This window comes from Plasmodium falciparum (genome assembly GCF_000002765.6).
Source record: "Plasmodium falciparum 3D7 genome assembly, chromosome: 13".
NCBI lineage: Eukaryota > Apicomplexa > Aconoidasida > Haemosporida > Plasmodiidae > Plasmodium > Plasmodium falciparum.
In genome coordinates, this window is record NC_004331.3 from 130001 (window position 1) to 150535 (window position 20535).

The 20535-nt window shown below is 20.4% G+C and overlaps 4 protein-coding genes across 4 annotated transcripts in view; 1 reads left to right on the forward strand and 3 right to left on the reverse strand.

Moving 5' to 3' along the window:
* PF3D7_1302400 (conserved protein, unknown function) overlaps positions 1-1086 on the reverse strand; it is a gene marked incomplete at both ends in the record, with an annotated part of 1370 nt that extends 284 nt beyond the window's left edge. The window contains 7 exons of the mRNA XM_024473214.1: positions 30-106; positions 228-290; positions 414-473; positions 556-584; positions 689-782; positions 887-891; positions 1011-1086. Of these exons, the coding sequence (XP_024328969.1) occupies positions 30-106; positions 228-290; positions 414-473; positions 556-584; positions 689-782; positions 887-891; positions 1011-1086 (404 nt within the window). The remainder of the gene's footprint in view (positions 1-29; positions 107-227; positions 291-413; positions 474-555; positions 585-688; positions 783-886; positions 892-1010) is intronic.
* A 762-nt stretch (positions 1087-1848) lies between these two features.
* PF3D7_1302500 (conserved Plasmodium protein, unknown function) lies at positions 1849-10594 on the reverse strand (the record flags this gene model as incomplete). Its single annotated transcript, XM_001349716.1, has 4 exons — positions 1849-5332; positions 5444-5924; positions 6039-8328; positions 8618-10594. 4 exons carry the CDS (start codon positions 10592-10594, stop codon positions 1849-1851), a joined length of 8232 nt encoding a protein of 2743 aa, XP_001349752.1.
* Positions 10595-12859: 2265 nt separating this feature from the next.
* On the reverse strand, positions 12860-14095 carry PF3D7_1302600 (deoxyhypusine hydroxylase; the record flags this gene model as incomplete). The annotated part of the gene is made up of 1 exon (XM_001349717.1): positions 12860-14095. The coding sequence occupies one exon, from the start codon at positions 14093-14095 to the stop codon at positions 12860-12862; it is 1236 nt and encodes a 411-aa protein (XP_001349753.1).
* A 1078-nt stretch (positions 14096-15173) lies between these two features.
* PF3D7_1302700 (ATP-dependent RNA helicase DHR1, putative) lies at positions 15174-20198 on the forward strand (the record flags this gene model as incomplete). The annotated part of the gene is made up of 3 exons (XM_001349718.1): positions 15174-19318; positions 19499-19924; positions 20069-20198. 3 exons carry the CDS (start codon positions 15174-15176, stop codon positions 20196-20198), a joined length of 4701 nt encoding a protein of 1566 aa, XP_001349754.1.
* Positions 20199-20535: the final 337 nt, after the last annotated feature.

Below are 20535 nucleotides of genomic sequence, written 5' to 3' on the forward strand. Positions count from 1 at the left end.
ATGAAGCTTCTTTCTTTTTATTTATATACCAAATTATGGTAACTAATGTAAACACAGTCCAAAATAAGTTAGGTGCATTTTTCTGGCAAGCACCAGATTTATTAATCTTCCCACACAAAAAAAAAAAAAAAAAAAAAAAAAAAAAAACCATAAAGTATTAAGTATTAATGATATAATATGAATGTATAATTGAAACAAATAATTTTACATATCATCAAAAAATTTACTTGAATAGTCCCAAAAAATGTCCATAGAAAACATATAAGCATTAAAACAACCTCAGAGAAAAACTACACAAAAAATAAAATATATATATATATATATATATATATATATATATATATGATACTATTCCTTATCATAAGATATATATAAAACCAGAACATGTTCATTTTTAATAAATATTTTATTACTCCTTTGTTTTCCTTTAAATGTCTTTGAATTCTTTCAATGAAAGAAAATAAAAAAAAACTCTTCGACAATACAATTTTATTGGATATATATTAAGAAGATTAACATTTTTTAAATACATATTTTTCTAATTTTTTTTATTACTAATAGGACAGCTCCTATAACCCAAAGGCCTATAGGTAAATAAAAATGTATAAATTCATCAATACATGCATACATATATATATATATATATATATATATATATATATATATATATTTATTTATTTATTATTACGTAAATATCCACCACAGCTTATGTTCACGTCTACTAATAAATTAATCAACATTATAATATCCACAACAATAATTAGAAGTCGTACTATGGTACCCTAATCAATAAATATAATGCTGTTTCATTTTATCTTTCTATATGAATAAGTTTTTTTTTTTTTTTTTTTCTTAATTATATACTTTTAGCATTTTACAAACATACCCCCTCTATAAATATAAAAACATAATTAATAAATTGTAAATGGTCATTTTACATATTATTATATATATATATATAGATAGATATATGCGTGCATTATATTATTGTTCTTTTAAGGTTTAAATACCTCCAAAAAAAAAATGACTGTCCTTGGTCGAACTTTGTCCAGTCTCAACAACTCTATTTTCTTGAGTTTTCTCCATATTTTTTTTATACAAATATAATGTAAAAAATTAAATAAATATATTGGAATAAATAATTAGCAATCTTGGTATTTTTAATTAAAATGTGTAAGTTAAAATGTTTACCGTAAAACGATATTTTAAATATAAAAAAAAAAAAAAAAAACACAAAAAGAAAAATGTCATATATATATGAGAAAATAACCATAACATATATATATATATATATATATATATATATCAATTTTGAATTATGCACATTTCATTAAAATAAAGTATAACAAATCTGTAACATCTTGTATGTACAGTTTTTTATTTTTATTTTTATTTTTTTTTTCTTTATATATATATATATATATTCTTCAGATATTTTCCATTTTATCCTTTTCATTTATGTTATTTTTTTTATTAAGCTATTTAAATTATGGTAATATATATTATATAAAAAATAAAATTATTTTTTCATTATATATAAATATATAAATATATATATATATATATATATATATATATATTATATAGACACCTTATTTATTATACCTATATATGTATATATTCGTTTAAATATATTTTTTATATATTATTATTTTTCTTTTTTTATTCGTTTTAAAGAAGAAATATATTAAAAACACAACAAAAAAAGAAGCAAAAAAAGAAAAAAAAAAAAGGAAAAATATATATACATACATACATATATATATATATATATATATATATATATATATATATATATATATATATTAAAAATGGCATATTATATATTATATATGCATATTTTTATTTTCACACATTTGAATTATCATATGGGTCATATTTTCTTCTTTTTGTTAACAAATCATCGTCAAGTAAGGAGTCATTTATTTTCCTTTTACCCTTTTTATCATAATTTTTATTTTTTTCCCTTTCTTTATTACTATAATTAGACCAGTAACTATTTCCTGTATAAGCTCGACTAAAACTAAATTCGTTGTCCCCTGAATTATTCCAAATTGTATTTTGCTTATACTTATTTTTATTTAATCTAAATTTATTTTTATTTTTAAATAATTTGTCGTCATCTACTATAATTTCGTCATAATTTTCTTCTTCATCGTGTTCTTCTTTTATTATACACGAATTAGAAGATAAATTACTACTCATTTCTGAGGATTCATATTTTTTTTCATTTATGTCGTTTTCCAAATGTATAAAAAAATCATTGACTTTCTCTTTTATGATATTTTCTGTGGTACTGTTTTCAAAATTAATTTTTAAATCTAAATAACATTTTCTTATGATAGCATTCTGAATTAAACAATCCCATGTTTCATTCATTTCTAAATTTTTACGATTTCCTATTATCCATAAATAATCCTTAGCTCTTGTCAAAGCAACATTTAATCTTCTTTCATCTTTTAAAAAACCAATATTATTTCCGAACTTTTGTATAGCTCGAAAATCGTTCTCATTTTTTATATTAGGCATTTTAGAAGATATCCATTTTTTGGTATGTACCCCATCATTGTAATCGTATTTCCACTCTTTATTATTATCATCATCATTATCATTATCATCATCATTATCATCATCATTATCACTATTATCTTCATTTTCGTTCATACTATATTCAGCATTATCATCACTGTCATATATGACATATCTTTCTTTTGTTTTTTTCCATTTATCATCCGCTTTTTTATAAGTTCCCATTTTATGTAATAACTTACTATTTTCTAACACCTCCAATTTAGATCTTACACAAGAAAATATTATGATGTGCTTCTCACGTCCCTGAAATGCATCAACTGTTGATACTTCGGGGAATGGGATTTTATCTTCAAAAGATTCTTCGAACATATTTCTTATTAAATGTACTTGCGATTGATATGGGCAAATAATACCAATATCTTTCAAACTAAAATGTACAGGTAATTTATATAAATTAGGAACCGATTTGGTATGATCTTGATGTTTCGAAATAATATTTTTTATATATAACACTAATTTATATATAAAATAAGCTTCAACATAATTTATATAAGATTTATTATATGTCATAGATTCTATTCCATCTATATTAATAAATTTATAACATCCAAAAAAATCCAAATCTTGAAAATAATAAAAAAATGGTTTATTCGATAATATATCAGCATTCTTAATTAAACCATTATAAAAATAATTATTTGGGAAATAACAAATTTCTGGTCTCATACGATATTGAATATTTAATAAAACACTAGAAACATTACATAATAATAAACGCTCAAATAAGGAACGACTATAACCATACTTTCTACAATCTGATGAAAAGGTTGTAGCTGGTAATTGTTTTGGATCTCCTACCATTATAATATTTTTTACTTTCAATCTAAATGGTATTAAACAACTTAATTCTACACACTGACATGCCTCATCTATAATTAAATATTCAAATTCTAAATTTTCAATAACAGGGGAAGCACTACCAGATAAGGTACTAAATATAATTTCACTATCAAATAACATATTTTCTTTATTATTACTTGTATAAAAAGAACCAATCTGCTCATCTGTCTCAATCAATCTTGTCATACATTCGTCTAAATAATTTCTTTCTGATATCAATTTTTGTATACTCCAATCATAATGTGATGATGATTCATTATATAAATATAACAAATTTTCTAAATATTTTTTATCCAAATTATTTATATATTCATCAGAAAAAAATCGTTCAATAAATTCAACCTTCTGAAACATAAACTTTCCATTAATATCATTACAATCAAAACTATACTTTTCAGAATTATTCAAACTCAAATCATTTTTCATTTCGTTTATTTTTAATTTCGTATAATCTACTGCTTCGATGGAATATGTTAATTTACTTTTCCTCTTTTCAAAATGTACATGATAAAGATTTTCATCAGAACTTTTCTTCTTGTTAAATATATAATCTAATGAAATTCGCTGGATTTCTTCATGGGTTCTTTTGGATAATCCAATACGTATACATTTAGGAGCAATCGTTTGTTTTTTAAATTGATTCATTTTTTCACTTGATATATTGTTATTATTTAATTTATCTACATTTTTCAAACCTTTTAATAATACCATACCCTTGGATGATTTTTCTTTCTTATCATTAGAAAAGTTGGAAGGTTGATCTTCACCAAGAAAATCACTGATATCAGAGGAATTATATAAATCATTATCCCCTAACAATATCTTCTTCTTATTATTACTACCACATTTTTGCGATGTGATATTATTCTTTTTTATCTTATTTTCATAAGAATTTATTAAGTTAGTAAAATTTAGTAATCCCTCATTTAATATCCTCTTAGCAATTTCATCAATTGCTGAATTGGATGGAGAACAAACCAAAATCTTTTTTTTTTTCTTTGTATTATTAATTTGTTCATTATATAACAAATCTTTTTTTTTCTTATCTTTTTCATAATTCTTTTTATATAATAATGCATATAAAACAGACACTATTCCTATAACTGTTTTGGTTTTACCTGTACCTGGGGGCCCTTGTATTAAAGATATATTATTTTTATTTAAAAGAATTAATTTCACAGCTTCGATTTGTGATTTATTTAATAAATTATATTTACTTAAAATTTTTAATATTAGTTTCTCCTGTCTGGTTAATTTCTCTAATTCTTTTTTTAATTTATCATTTTTATCCTTATCACAATCATTTATATAATTATTATTAATGTTCATATTACATAAACCTTTTTCTACTTTATTTTCTCCTACAGGATTTAATATTAAATTAAAAAGAGGACAATTTCTACTCAAATATATACTTTGAAATTCCCTAATATTTGTCATTAGATTACATAATACATATGCATGGAATTTATTACAAGTAATAAAATTTAATTTTAAACGAGTTTTCTCATTATTCACCTTAGAAGGTAAATTGTCTTCATTAATTAATTTAATATCAAATATATTATCAAATTTATTCGATCCAATATCAACTAATCCAATAACATGTTTAGTACATTTCAACATGTCTTTTAATTTGTCATATTTTATACTTGTATCATTATTATCTGCATGTGTATTATTGTTTCTGTCCTCATCATAAGGAATTAAAGCTATTAAATCCATTGGTTTTATGTTATCCAAATTGCGCTTGTTCTCACTACTCGATGATACATGCCATACTACCCAATAAGGCATTTTTTTCTTACCCACAATACTTATGACATATTTGTTTATATCTCCCATCATGTTATTGAGCATACTACACCTGCACTCTTCCAAAGCCATGGGTCGAAAAAACCTAAAAAAAGGAAAATATCCATATATATATAAAAAAATACATAAATATATATATATATATATATATATATATATATTTTTCATTCTCTTCCTTTTCTTTTCTTTTTATTACTTGTGATATTCCTCCTCATTTTCAAAACGTATGGGTAATTCTTCGCTAATAGAATTTTTATATTTATCAATATTATCTAAATTAAAAAAATCCCAATTCAAAAATTCTTGTATCATAATAAAATATTTCATTAAGATATTTTCTGCTTCTTTTCGTTTTTCTTTCATCTCTTTAAAAATTTGTTGTTTATTCTTTTCTGCAAGATTTTCATTCAATACTATTGCTCTCTTTGTATTTTTTGAAGCTGCATTTTTTTCTATAATTTTTTTAGCTTGTTCTAAAGAAAATACTTTTTTCCCTTCTTTATTATCATCTCTTTCAACTGCATTTGCATCCTTAGAATTTGAATCGATCCTAATAATGGTTTTTGAATCTTTTTCCACAATTATATCAGAATTATTAATATTAATTACATTTTCGTTATCATCTCCCTTGTCCATTTGCAACGAATTTGAGTTGATATTTGGATCTTCACCGCGGCCTAAAAGAACGTAAAAATTAATGAATAAACAAATAAATAAATAAATATATAAATAAATAAATATATATATATATTTAATTATTTACACAAATTTTTTATATTATTAATCATTACATTCATCCATTTGTAACGTTTTCGACTTCTCTACACGTAATAATAACTCCTTGGCCTTCTTAAAAAGATGGTCATATGTGCACGATAAAAAACCATCTTGTAACTTTTTTGGAAACGTTAATTTCTTTATCCTCAATTTAAATTGTGAAAAACTGTTTAACTCATTCACATAACCCTTTGGATCCTTATCCTTTATAAAATATATTAAAACATCCAAAATATTATTCATGACATCTTTTTGCTTTTCTAATAATCTTAAATTAACTTCATTTTGACTATCCACAAAAAAATTGGATTCAATAAAATGAAAATAGCTTAATATTTGGGATGATAGAAAACCAAACTTTTTATAAAATAAGTCAGGTAATAATATATTTCTAGATATGAATATTTGTTTTTCTGATGTCAAAAAGGTTTTGATAAATACAATCCACGATTCATAAAATTGTAAGAACATTAATAATGCTGCTCTGCCATAGATATTTATACTGAATGTTTTGACTTTTATACTGAATATATTGATTTTTATATTATAAAAAATATATATAAGTATTTTCCATATGCTGTCTATTATTAAATTAATAATTTGCCATGAAAATTTATGTACATCATCGTCATCATTATTATTATTATTATTATTATTTTTATTTTTATTATTACATTTTTGTGTATGTTCATTTTGTTGTTCTTTTATTTGTTGACTTTTTACATCCATTTTGCTTTGGGACGTCATAAAATAGTCACATATACATTCAACCAACACGTTAAAATAAAACCAAGTTTTGGAATTTACTAACATGAAACAATCTAACATATCTTCCTTCTCCGTGATATTATTGTTTGTTGTACTATTTATAAAGTTTTTCTTTTTTAAAAATAATATCATAGTATTTGTAAAACTTAAACATGATAAAAGTAAACAAGGTAAGTATTTTTTGCATTTAAAAAAATCAATTATATAACTTCTTAATATATAATCATATTTGTCAATTATTAAATTGTACCTTTTCCCCTCATTTTCAACATCTCTAATAATATAAATTGGCATGGAAAAAAGTAAACTTTTCTTTTTTACTCGATGCAACTTATATTCATCTTTCAAAATATATTTAACAACCAAATCATACGATTTAATCACATTTTTCCTTGTTCTTTTATTCATATTACTGACACACAAATAAAAAAGGCAATTTATATAATTATAAATAATTTCATCATTATTCTTATTTTGTAAAAGACACATTTTCATAAACTTATCATATTTATTTAATTTTTTTACTATTTCTGAATTATTCGTTCCTTTGTTATCCGACGGGTTAGATTTGAGGTTTTTATCATTAGTCTGTTTATTCTTACAATTAATATCATTATTTTTATTTTCTTTATAGGTACTCTTAACACATTTATGCTCAATATTTTCTCCATTATTGTTATTATTATTATTATTAATATTATTATCATTATTATCATTATTATTGTTATTAGCCATATTATTATTATTACCCACATTTTTGCCCAATTCTTCACTATATACGTTATTATAAAAATACAAGACGTGTAAATCCTTTACACTTTTTGAATCGTCATCTTTATTATCTTCGTCCTCAGAATGAATGGATAATTTTTTATCTGATATTATATCCTTAGATATTTTATTAATATAAATTAAATCATCCTGTATAAAATTTAAATGGTGTTCTATATTTTTAATTAAACTTATTACAACATTTAAATAAGGAACGGATGAATGAATTTTACCTTTATATATACTATTCGTTATTAAATGACATAGATATATTCCTGAGGATAAAAATAATAATTTGTGTTTTTTTAGTTTTTCTTTTTTTAATTCCTTCATAAATATTTCAACAACTTCATATATATTCATAAAGAAATCTTTATACTTTTCTATATTTAAACTACATTGTGCTCTTCGTATTATTATATTAATTAATTTTACTAATAAAACAAAAAAATAATCAAAAAAATTCTTCATATGTATTATTGAATACTCCTCATCTTTACATAGACGTAAAATATATTTAATAAATATTTTTTGTTTTTCACTAAATATTAAATTTGTTATATTAGATGATAACTTATTATCATTAATATTGCATTTAAATAATAGCAGAAGAAGTTGGTTGATATTTTTTTTCTCTTCCTCTTCTTCATCTTGTGATAAACTTTTATATCCTTCTATATTTATTAATAAATCGAAGATCCTGAAAAGGTTTTTTTTATCAAGAGAATCCCGAATGTTTGTATCGGACAGGAGGATTATCAAAATCTAAGAGAAAAAAAAAAAAAAAAAAAAAAAAAAAAAAAAAAAAAAATATATATATATATATATATATATATATATATATATATATATATATACATATACACATATACATATATACACATATACATATATACACATATACATATATACACATATACATATATACACATATACATATATACACATATACATATATACACATATACATATATACACATATACATATATACACATATACATATATACACATATACATATATACACACATATTTGTTCATTTTTTTTAGTTTACCTTAATTGAATATATACGTATATAATAATCCTCATGGTTTATAAACAAGGGGATTACATAAAAGGCCATGTTCTCAAAAGTCAATGGCCTGTCTCTAAAATAATTTTTATACAAATTTTTTGTATATTCATCTATACGAAAATAACTTATAAAAAATTTCTTGGTTACTTCTAAGATATTATATAATATATTTATTGATGAATATATACATGTATCTTCGAAATATTTATTTTTTAAGTTTCTATTTTGAATAATATACGATTTTAAATATTTAATAAAATATAATAATTTGAAAATTAAATTAAATAGATTATTTATTGTATCCTTGTTCTCAGAAAACATAAATCCTATAAGATATATATAATTATCCATATTAATAAAAAAGTGATTTAAGGATAACATATCTATATTGTATTCTTTTAAAGAAGAAAATTGATTCGTGTTATCACTTTTATTATTATAATGATGATCATTATTTTTTTTTTTTCTTATTAAAGTTAATAAATAAAGACCGCAAATTAAGCTTTGCATGTATTTATATATATCATAATCTGTAAAATTATTTTTTAAAAAATTTTCATCATCAGTTTTTGTTTTTTTTATACAACTATTATTATATAATTTGTTACTATTATGTTTTGTATTATTACTACTACTACGACTTAAATTATTATGGCTAGTTGAGGATTCATCGGTTATACTTGCATTTATCATTTTGACGATACACCCATCGGATAATTTGATCCAATAGGAAAAAATAGATGATATTAATTTTTTATTTGAATCTTTTAAAAATTCTTCTTCATTTATAAAAATATTATTTATGATTTTAAATATAATTAATTGTATAAAATTATCAGAATATCTTAAAGAATTAATCATTAAAGAATATAAAATTATTCTTTCTTTTAAAACCCTTCTAACAGTTTCTTCAACTTGTTTGTGTTTTAAAAGAATAAAAATGTGTATATAAATATATGGTAATAAACATTGTATATTGTAATTATATAATGTATTATCATTACATAATGGATCATTATTATTATTATTATTATTATTATTATTATTACTAATATTTTCATTTATTATACTTGTATCATTTCCATTATTATAGTTATCATTTTGTAATAATAAATTTTTCATTCTTTTAAATTCTTTAAATAAAAGATTACAGAAAAAAATTAAAGAATCATAATCAACATATTCTTTTATGATTCTATATATTTCATCATTATCATAATTAATAAATTTTTCTTTAAATATTTTTAAATTTACTTTATTTATTTTATTATATTCTAATATATAATTTAAATCCATCTGAAATATTTTGGAACCATTTAACATTAACTCTAATATAACAGAATCAACGTTGTTGTAACCTATAGGACATGTTATTTTATTAATTATACGGTAAAAATTAAATTCAAATATTTCCTTTTTTATTATATTCGTAACATTATCATCTTTCTTATTTATATTAGACGATATTTTTTCAACCAATTTTTTCTGTAAAAAATAATATATCATAATACATTTTTGGCAAGTACTAATATTATCGATAATCACATTTTTTATCTTCTTTAATTTTTCGGAATATTTTAATTTAATGTTTTTTAAATACAACCCTAATTCTTGTAATAATTCACTCTTTTCGGTAACATCCTTTTCATTCTTATCATGTATATATCTTTTACAAATCTTAGCATTTTCATTATTATCTTGTGATACTGCTACAACACGTACAAACTCTGAATTGTCAACAAATAAGTTTAAATAAAAAAAATTTATAATGTCAGAATAATTATCATGACATATTATATGATTAGTATCTCCTATATTTTTTACTTTTTCCAAAAAGGTACTTACACATTCTTCATAGAAGTCTTCCACATTTCTATTTATAACACAAGTTTTTAACTTTTCATATATATCCACATCTTCATTAGGCGGTACGTTTTCTTTTAATTTATAATTCATTTAATGAAAGAAACACATACGTATCAAAATATATGTGTATAAAAAATATATACATATATAAAGGTATATATATATATATATATATATATAATATGTATATCTACTTATTGTCTAATATATATATATATATAACACCTTATTAATCTTATGCGAATTATATAATAATTTTGTATTTATTTTCATATAGTACTTTTTTCAGGCATATATTAAGATACTCTTAATCATAAATAATTATAAAATAGGACCTTTATATATATATATATATATATATATATATATATATAAAAAAAAAAAAAAAAAACTACAACATTTATGATTATATAATCACAATGTGATAATATAAAATTAAAATAATTAAATGTATAAAGATTATTATGAATATATATATGTATGTATATATTACTTCTTTTTTATAGGTATAAAAAAAATAAAGTAAAATATAAAATAAAATAAAAAAAAATAAAATAAAAAAAAAATAAAATAAAACAAAATACTATCAAATTTATATCAAATCGAATCAAATAAATTAATTTTCTTTTTTATGATTTTTTTATTTTTTATTTTTAATATATTATTATATTAATATATTATTGTATCAAAATATGTTTTTTTCAAATTTCATTTTCTTTTTTTTTCTATATATTAAAAAATGAAACTAAAAATAAATAATAATGAATTACATGGACATATATTATTATTATTATAATATATTTATATATATAATATTTCCAGTTGCATTATTTTTTATATATATATGAGATAAATTTATTGAAATACTTATAAAAAAAAAAAAAAAAAAAATGATTAATAAAATTATATTATCGAATATAACTCAAAGACATATTAATCTAAATATATAAATAGTGTTCATATGAAATATTACCAAAAATATAAAAAAGCTTATATTATATATATACACTGATTTGATATATTATAGATATAACAAAAATATATTAAGATGAACATTTATAAATGTACTCACATATATATATTTTATATATTTATTTATTTATATATTTATTTATATATTTATTTATATATTTATTTATATATTTATTTATATATTTATTTTCAGTCTTATCCTTTGGTATCATCTAATTTATTCAAAATATAAAACAAAAAAAATTATGCGGGGCCTTCATAAATATGTTATAACTCAAATATGTACATATTATAAAACATATAATTAAAAGCTTATATATTTCAGCACATATATATTATATATATATATATATATTTTTATATTATCCTCTTTAAAATATATTAATCAAATCTGATCAGATTTTATAATGCAAAAAAAAAAAATAATATATATAATATATATTATACATATATATATTTAATTAAGGAATTCATTTTTTTACCGTAAAATAACGACAGGCCTTTCTTTTCTTTTCTTTCCTTTTTTTTTTTTTTAGTACAATATGAAATACAATATCATTTAAGTATATAAATATATATATATATACATATATTTTTATATTTACAAAACATCAAACAAAATTTTTAATATACATACAAAGATCCATATGCTATATTTTGTAAACACATTTTATTTTAAAATGAAGAAATCAAAGATCAATCATAATATAAAATAGCAGAAATATTTTCTATATATATATATATATATATATATATATATATATTTTTTTCCTTATGTGTCGTTTATAATAAGGTTAGTTCATTTTATTATATTATATAATAAAAGATATAGTAAATATAATGATATATATTATAAAGTTAATATGCACGTTTTATTCATTACTTTTTCGCCTTTTCAAAAAAGTATATAAAATAACATAGCTGGAATAATTGTGTATTTATTTTTGATTGAAAAACAAAAATATTTATTTCTTTTCCTTTCTTACATAAATAAATAAATATATATATATATTATATATTCATATGCAAATAGAAATATATTGAAACCTCACCTCAACATCTTTTTATTTTTATCTTTTTATCATTAATAAGTAAAACAAATCGTTTTATTATATAACAATATAAAATTCAGCCGATATATAAACAAAAAAAAAAAAAAAAAAAAAAAAAAAAATATATACATATATATATATATATATAATATAATTAAAAAATTAAAAATAATTATGTAAAAAATTTTAAATTTAAAATTATGAAAATATAAAAATTATCATATTAATAATAACAAATTTTACAATAAAAAATGAATAAATATATATTGTATAATATATAACACTTTACATAACATTAATATATATTGTTTTTTTTTTTTTTATTTTGTATCTAGTGAACCTCTATAGATATATTTAAATTTTCTGATATGTAATCCAAGCCCACTAAGCAACTTTCAGCAACCACTACACATTCATCCTTTGAGTATTTTTTCAAGGTGTCTATAATTTGTTCTTGTATAATTTTATATTCATCTGAATTTAAATTAAGACTTCCTAAGGAACCTAAAGCTAAGGCAACTTCATGTCTTACCATTTCATGCTCACTCACATTTGTTAATGATGATAATAAATATTTTAATGAATTTAAATGTAATACCTGACCTAATACAAAAGCTAATTCATGTCTAAAAATTGCAGATGATTTATCCTTTACTAGGGCTTCCCCTAAGGCATTCAATGATGTATCTGTTTCCATATCTCTTAATAAAAATAAAGCTTCATATCTATTTTTTAGAGCTAACGCTTCATTATTTAAATCTCTTATTAAATCATTAACATGTTTTTTATTATTACTATCTGATATACAAACTACTGGATCTATAGTATTAAATTTCTTTTTTGAATGGAAGTATACATCATCATCAGCATCATCTTGACTATTACTAAAGCTATTACTATGACTATTACTATTATTATTATTAATATTGTTATTATTATTATTATTACTATTGTTATTACTATCCCTTTTGGGATTATCATTATTTAAGACATTATTTTTATATGGCACTGTTTTATTAATACACGAACATGCTGCATATTTATTTTTTTCTATCAAGGAACTTAAGGCTAGTTCACATGTTTCTCTTACTTCGACACTTGAATCATTCAAATATTTTTTTATTACAGGGATATTAGATTCGCTACCAATAGCCGCCAAACCTTCTGCAGCTTCATGTCGAACCATTATATTTTCATTTTCATCACTTAATAAATTAATTAATATATTATTACATTTTTCATTACTTATTTGTCCTATCACATAAGCTATTTCATGTCTTAATAAAACACTATCATTATTTTTTAAAGCATATGTAAGTATATTTATTACTTCATCGATATCATCCTTATAAACTTCTCTGCATTCATATAAAGCTCTCATTTGTTTTTCTATATAATCATTCTTTATGTTAACTAAATATTTCAAAATGAACTCTTTGTTTGTACTCTCTTCATATTTTATTAGTCTCACTTTATTACTGCTATCACCTCCTACATTATCACTATTAATATTATAATTATTATTTACATTATTTATAATATTTATGTTGTCGTTATTTTCTCCCATTTCAAAATGATCTTTATTTTAAATAAAAATTATAAAAATAAAAAAAAAAAAAAAAAAAAAAAAAAAAAAAATTACCTTCTTATATATACAATCACTTCAAGAGAATAAAAACAAACAAGAATCATATAATAATAATTTTTAAATTTATAATATATACATAAATAAATAAATAAATATATATATATATATATATATATATATATATATAATATATATTCAAAACAAAAAAAATTAAAATCATGCATACATATTAATATATATATATACTATTCCATATTTTACAATTTTCTACCTCTCCTTTTATTTTATTTAAAAAGAAACAAATAAAAAAGGAAGATTTTAAATTAAATATTAAAATATAAAAATTATTAAAAAGTATAATTTTGAATAGTAATTTATAAATATTTAAAGTAAAATTTTATATCTTACAAAATTGAAATATATATATATGCATATATATATTATATATATATATATATATATTATATTATATATATATAGCCATATTAAAAAAAAAAAAAAATTATTCTTTGGGGGATTTATTATATATATATATTTTATTTATATATGTGCTCTTTATATATTTACATATATTTATACAACACTATAATAATCATTCAAAAGATACTGTTGTTTCACATGATAAAAAATGTTTTATTTTTCTTATATTAAATATAAATAATTATTCAAAAAAAAAAAAAAAAAAAAAAAAAAAAAGAAAGAAAAAGAATATATGAAAAATATATTATTATGATATATATATATATATATATTTTTTAAGTATTACTTTAAATTTCTTTGATTCTTTTAATATTTATAGGAATTTTAAATCTTCTATATATGAGAATAAAACAATATTTAAATAATATATAATAAATATATAAAATATTATTTATTTGTTTATTCTTTTTAATTTTTAATTTTTATATTTTATTTTTTATTTTATTTTTTCCCTATATTATTTCATATCATAGTTTCATTATTTAAACACAAAAAAAACCATGTTTTTCCCTAAACTTTCTTTTTCTATATAAATAAAGTAAAAATTATAACATCATATAAATAATATTTATACACGATGACAAAAGGAAATGCAATATTGATAGATGATATTAATACGACTTTTATTAAAGATGACGAAGAAAAAAAAGAAATGGTCCAAGCAAATGACGGTTCAAGTTCTTCAACACCAGTCTCTTTTAATGAACCTAACAAATTAAGTAATAAAGAAAAAAAGAAATTAGAATATCAAAAAAGAATACAAAGAAAAAAAGAAAAACAACTCAAAAAAGTTCAGAAACTAATTACAAAAACACAATCAGGATCGCTAAGTTATTTGAAGAATAATATTGCTAGTTCGTCCGTATTTAATAAATTAGTAGATCAAAAAAAGGAACAGAACAAAAATAATATTAAAAATAATTATATAGAAAATGAAGCTATTGGAAACAAAAATAATGATGTAAATTTAAACAATAATGATATAAATGTAAAAAATAATGACCTAAATATTATGAATAGTGATAATATAAATAATACAAATGATATATATAATAATAGTAATAATAAAAAGAAGAAAAAAAACAAAATTAAAAATATAAACAAGAACACAGCAGACAATTCTTCTGAATCGTCACATGAAGAACAAAACGGCAAAAGTGATTTGTACTGTGCCCTAGAAAATATATCAAAAAAAAAACTCATCAAAAAATTAAAAAATAAAAATAAACATGAGAAGGAAATTGAAAAAAAAAAGCTATTCAAGAAAATACAAGAATTCAAATTAAATAATACAGAACAAAAAAATTTAATGATACCATTTGATATAAAAGCGGTACCAAAAAATACAGAACATTTAGATAAACTTCTAAAAACATACGAAGAATTAAATATTGAATTACCACATTATTTAAACATAATCAAAAAGAAGATAGAGAAAAAAAGGAAACGATTTCTTGACAAAATGGAATACCTAAAGGAAGAAAAAAATGTACAACTAACCGAAAGTATTAAAAGTAAAGAAGTAGATGGTGATGTAAAAAAAAAAAAAAATAAAATTAATAGTCTTAAAGAAGAGTCAGAAAGTTATATAGAAACAAATAGTATCAATGAAACGTATACGGATCAATGTAATATTATTATAAAATCTGAATCTAGTGATGAGGACTATAACAAAATGGAGCCTCATGGTTCTTACGATGACAGTGACATGGATCATGAGAATATTTCCTCATATCACAACAGTACAAAGGAAAAAAAAAATGACATAAATGGTATAAATGGTATAAATCATATAAATGGTATAAATGATATAAATGGTATAAATAATAACAACAACAATAATAATAATAATTCATATAATAATGCTTATAATAAGGATAAAAGAAAAGTGTGCTATAAAAATGTACAGGTGAACCGCAAAGAACATATTGATAAAGTTAGGGCATCTCTTCCAGTATTAGATTATGAACAAGAACTTATAGAAGCTGTCTTAAATTATGATGTAGTTTTTGTTAATGGAGATACTGGTTGTGGGAAATCAACCCAAGTACCTCAATTTTTATATGAATATGGTTTTACATCAAATGATTATTTTATTGGTATTACTCAACCAAGAAAAATAGCTGTAAAAAGTATTTGTAATAGATTAAACGATGAACTAAATGAAGAAATATGTGGTTATCAAATTAGGTTTGAAAAATCGTATTTTTTAAAACATAGTAAAATTAAAGTTATGACAGAAGGAATTTTATTGAAAGAAATTATGAGTGATTTTATTTTATCAAAATATAGTGTTATTATTCTTGATGAAGCACATGAAAGAAGTATAAATATGGATATAATTATAGGAATTTTGTCAATAATTTCTAAAATTAGAAACGATAATTATTATAATTTTAAATCAGATATTATTCCTATCAAAATTATAATAATGTCTGCAACTATTAATGATAATAATCTTTTTCAAAATAAAATTTTCCAAAATTTTACTACTGTCAATATTCCAACACAAAAGGTACAAGTTATAGATCATTTCCTTTCCTATACACCTAAGGATTATGTTGAAGAAGCAAAAAGAAAAATTATTCAGATACATAAAAAACTTCCACAGGGAAGTATTTTAGTTTTCTTAACAAGCCAAGAAGAAATATATCGTCTCTATAATATGTTATCAAATTTAAAAATAACTAATTCGGAATTCAACCAACAAGGAGAAAATAAAATTATGGATGAAGTCAATTTTGACATATTTGATTTAAGTGAAGGAGAGCAAAATAAGGATGAAAAGGTCAGTTTGTTTTTTAGAGAAACTGATGAAAATGAAGAGAAAAAAATTTTGTTTGACGTGTCGGAGGAAGAGAATAGTGTGGAAAGTGATATAAAGGAAAGTGATATAAAGGAAAGTGATTATATAAAGGAAGGCGATATAAAGGAAAGTGATTATATAAAGGAAAGCAATATAGAAGAAAGCAATATAGATGAAAGCAATATAGAAGAAAGCGATATAGAAGAAAGCGATGTAAAAGAAAGCGATGTAAAAGAAAGCGATATAAAAGAAAGCGATATAAAAGAAAGCGATAATGATGTATACGATAAAGAACTACATGATGACGACCATATGGATGATGAACCAAAAAAGAGTAATATAAATACGTACGAATTAAATAATAATACAAAAAAAAAATCAAGCATATGGAAAGGAAGCGATGGTTCAGGTACCCTAAAAGTTTTTAAACTTTATTCAAAATTACCCATGAAAGATCAAATGGAATTATTTCATAACCCGAAAGAAAATGAACGTGTATGTATTTTAAGTACAAATATTGCTGAGACATCACTTACATTACCAAATATACGCTACGTAATTGATTGTGGTAAAGAAAAAAGAAAAATATATTCTAATTTGAATGATTATTCTTATTATATTATTGACAATATCAGTAAATGCTCAGCTATACAAAGAAAAGGTAGAGCTGGTAGAATTTTATATTTATTAAAAAAAAATAAAAAGAATAAAAAAAAAATGGAAAATGAAAAAGGACATGTGTATAAATTATATTCATCAAATTATTATAACTATTTTTTTAAAAATGATAATGATTATCCAATATTAAATTATCCTCTAGATTCTTTAATATTATATTTATTAAGTTTTAATATAAAAAATGTTGAGAACTTCCCTTTTATTAATAAACCGGATAAATCCAAATTTATTGAAGCAAAAAAAAGATTAATATATCTTAATTGTATTCATTTTGTATATAAAGATATTGAATTCCTTTTTAAACAAATTGATCAAAAAAGATGTTTAAAAAGTAGTATAGAAAATCACATCAAAAAATTTAATCCATATAATAAAAAAGGAGGAATTACATTAACAGGAAGTTTTATATTATTATTACCAATAAGTACTAGATATGCTAAAATATTAACAGATGTCTGTTTAAAATCATTAGCTATGAAACAACTTAATACCATACCTCTAGCAGCATTATTAGTATCCTGTTTATACCTTGAATCCATTTTTTCATATGATTATAAACTTAAAATGAAATATAAAAAAAAAAAAACAACAAAGAAAGATAAAAATGTAAATATGACAATTCATCAGAATAAAGAAGAAAACAAACCAAAAAATCATAACAACTTGATAAACTTATTTTTAGTAAACAAAAAAAAGCAAAAACATACATATACATCTAGTGATGATGATGATGATGATGATAATAATACTTTGTCAAGTTCAAATAATGATATGTCTGAAGAACATATACATCATATCAAAAATAACATCAATGTTGATGTGCTAGAAAATTTTAAAGAACAATTTGATAATGATATACTTTTTTATTTAAATATTTGTACAAAATTTTATTTTTCAAAAGATAGAAATGAAACATGTCAAATTATGCATCTTGATAAAAAAAAAATGAATGAATTGTTAAAATTATCAAATCATCTAATAAAAATTATAAATTATAAATTAAATACAAATATTTCTTTAGATATGTTACAAGAAAATATTTCCGATATCTCCAAAAATATTATTCATTATGCAGTCATACAAGGATTTATTGATCATCTGGCAATCCGTTCAGATCTTGTTCATAATCAATATACAAGAAATCAAAATATTACATATAATAGTAAAAAAGCATATATAACACAAAATATGAATATGCCCATATATATAAATTCAAGCTCTGTATTATATCAAAACAGGTAAAAGTTTGAAACACATTTTGTATCTTTTTTGTAGACATATATATAAACATATGATTATATCTATATATATATATATATATATATATATATATATATATTTATATTTATATATAGTTATATTCACATGTCCTTTTATATACACATTTATATTTATGTACATATTTTTTCCCCGTTTAGACCTTATCCTAAATACATCCTGTACAACTACATTACGAAAAATAGAAACTCCTATGTTATGTTTGACTGCTTGAAAATAGACGATGCAGAATTAGGAAATATCACAAATGTTTGTATCTTTATAAATGAATATGAAAAAATCCCTCCAGCAAAATATGATAAAGATAATGATAAAATTATAGTGTATGTAAAACCATTATATCTACCTTCATCTCATTACTTATCCATAACATATAAAGAATTAAATGAAAAAGATTTGCTTTTTTATAATTATTTTGCATTATTTTTATTAGATGGATCCATGTTTTTAAAAATGACAAAATTTCAAATGTATTATTCACATACGACCTACGATGTAATTAATTCGGCGCAAGAAAATATTAAAAACTTTATTGAAGCCTTAAAAAACGCCCAAATAAATAATAGGTACTAAAATGAAAACATATACATGCATAAATAAATAAATAAATAAATAAATATATATATATATATATATATATATATATATATATATATATATTATTCCTTTCATGTCATGTTATATTATTTTATTTTTATTTTTCCTTTTAGATCTTCCTTAATAGCCAAGTGGAAGGAGGATAGAGACTTTCTTAAGAACGAATTTTTATCGTTGATTGTAAAAAAATTTAATAAAAATCAAAATGATTTTTTTAATAATATTTGGCCACCCTTGGATTAATATCATATGTTCACATTTTCACATGTTCACATATCATATTAGATCAATAATTTATTCATCTTCCAATTTTTTTTTTTTTTTTTGTTCATATATATGTAAATATATATCCATATTTATATTTACATTTACATTTATATTTTTGTTCCTCACTACAGTGTATATACTTTTACACAATATATTAAGACACATTATTGATTATTTAAAAAAATATATTTTTATAAATAAACAACATTAAATAAATACACCTTTTCTTTGTATATATTATTGAAGATATACATTATTACATTTCATTTTTTATGCTATAAATTTTAATTTATTTTTTTTTTTCTAATTTTGG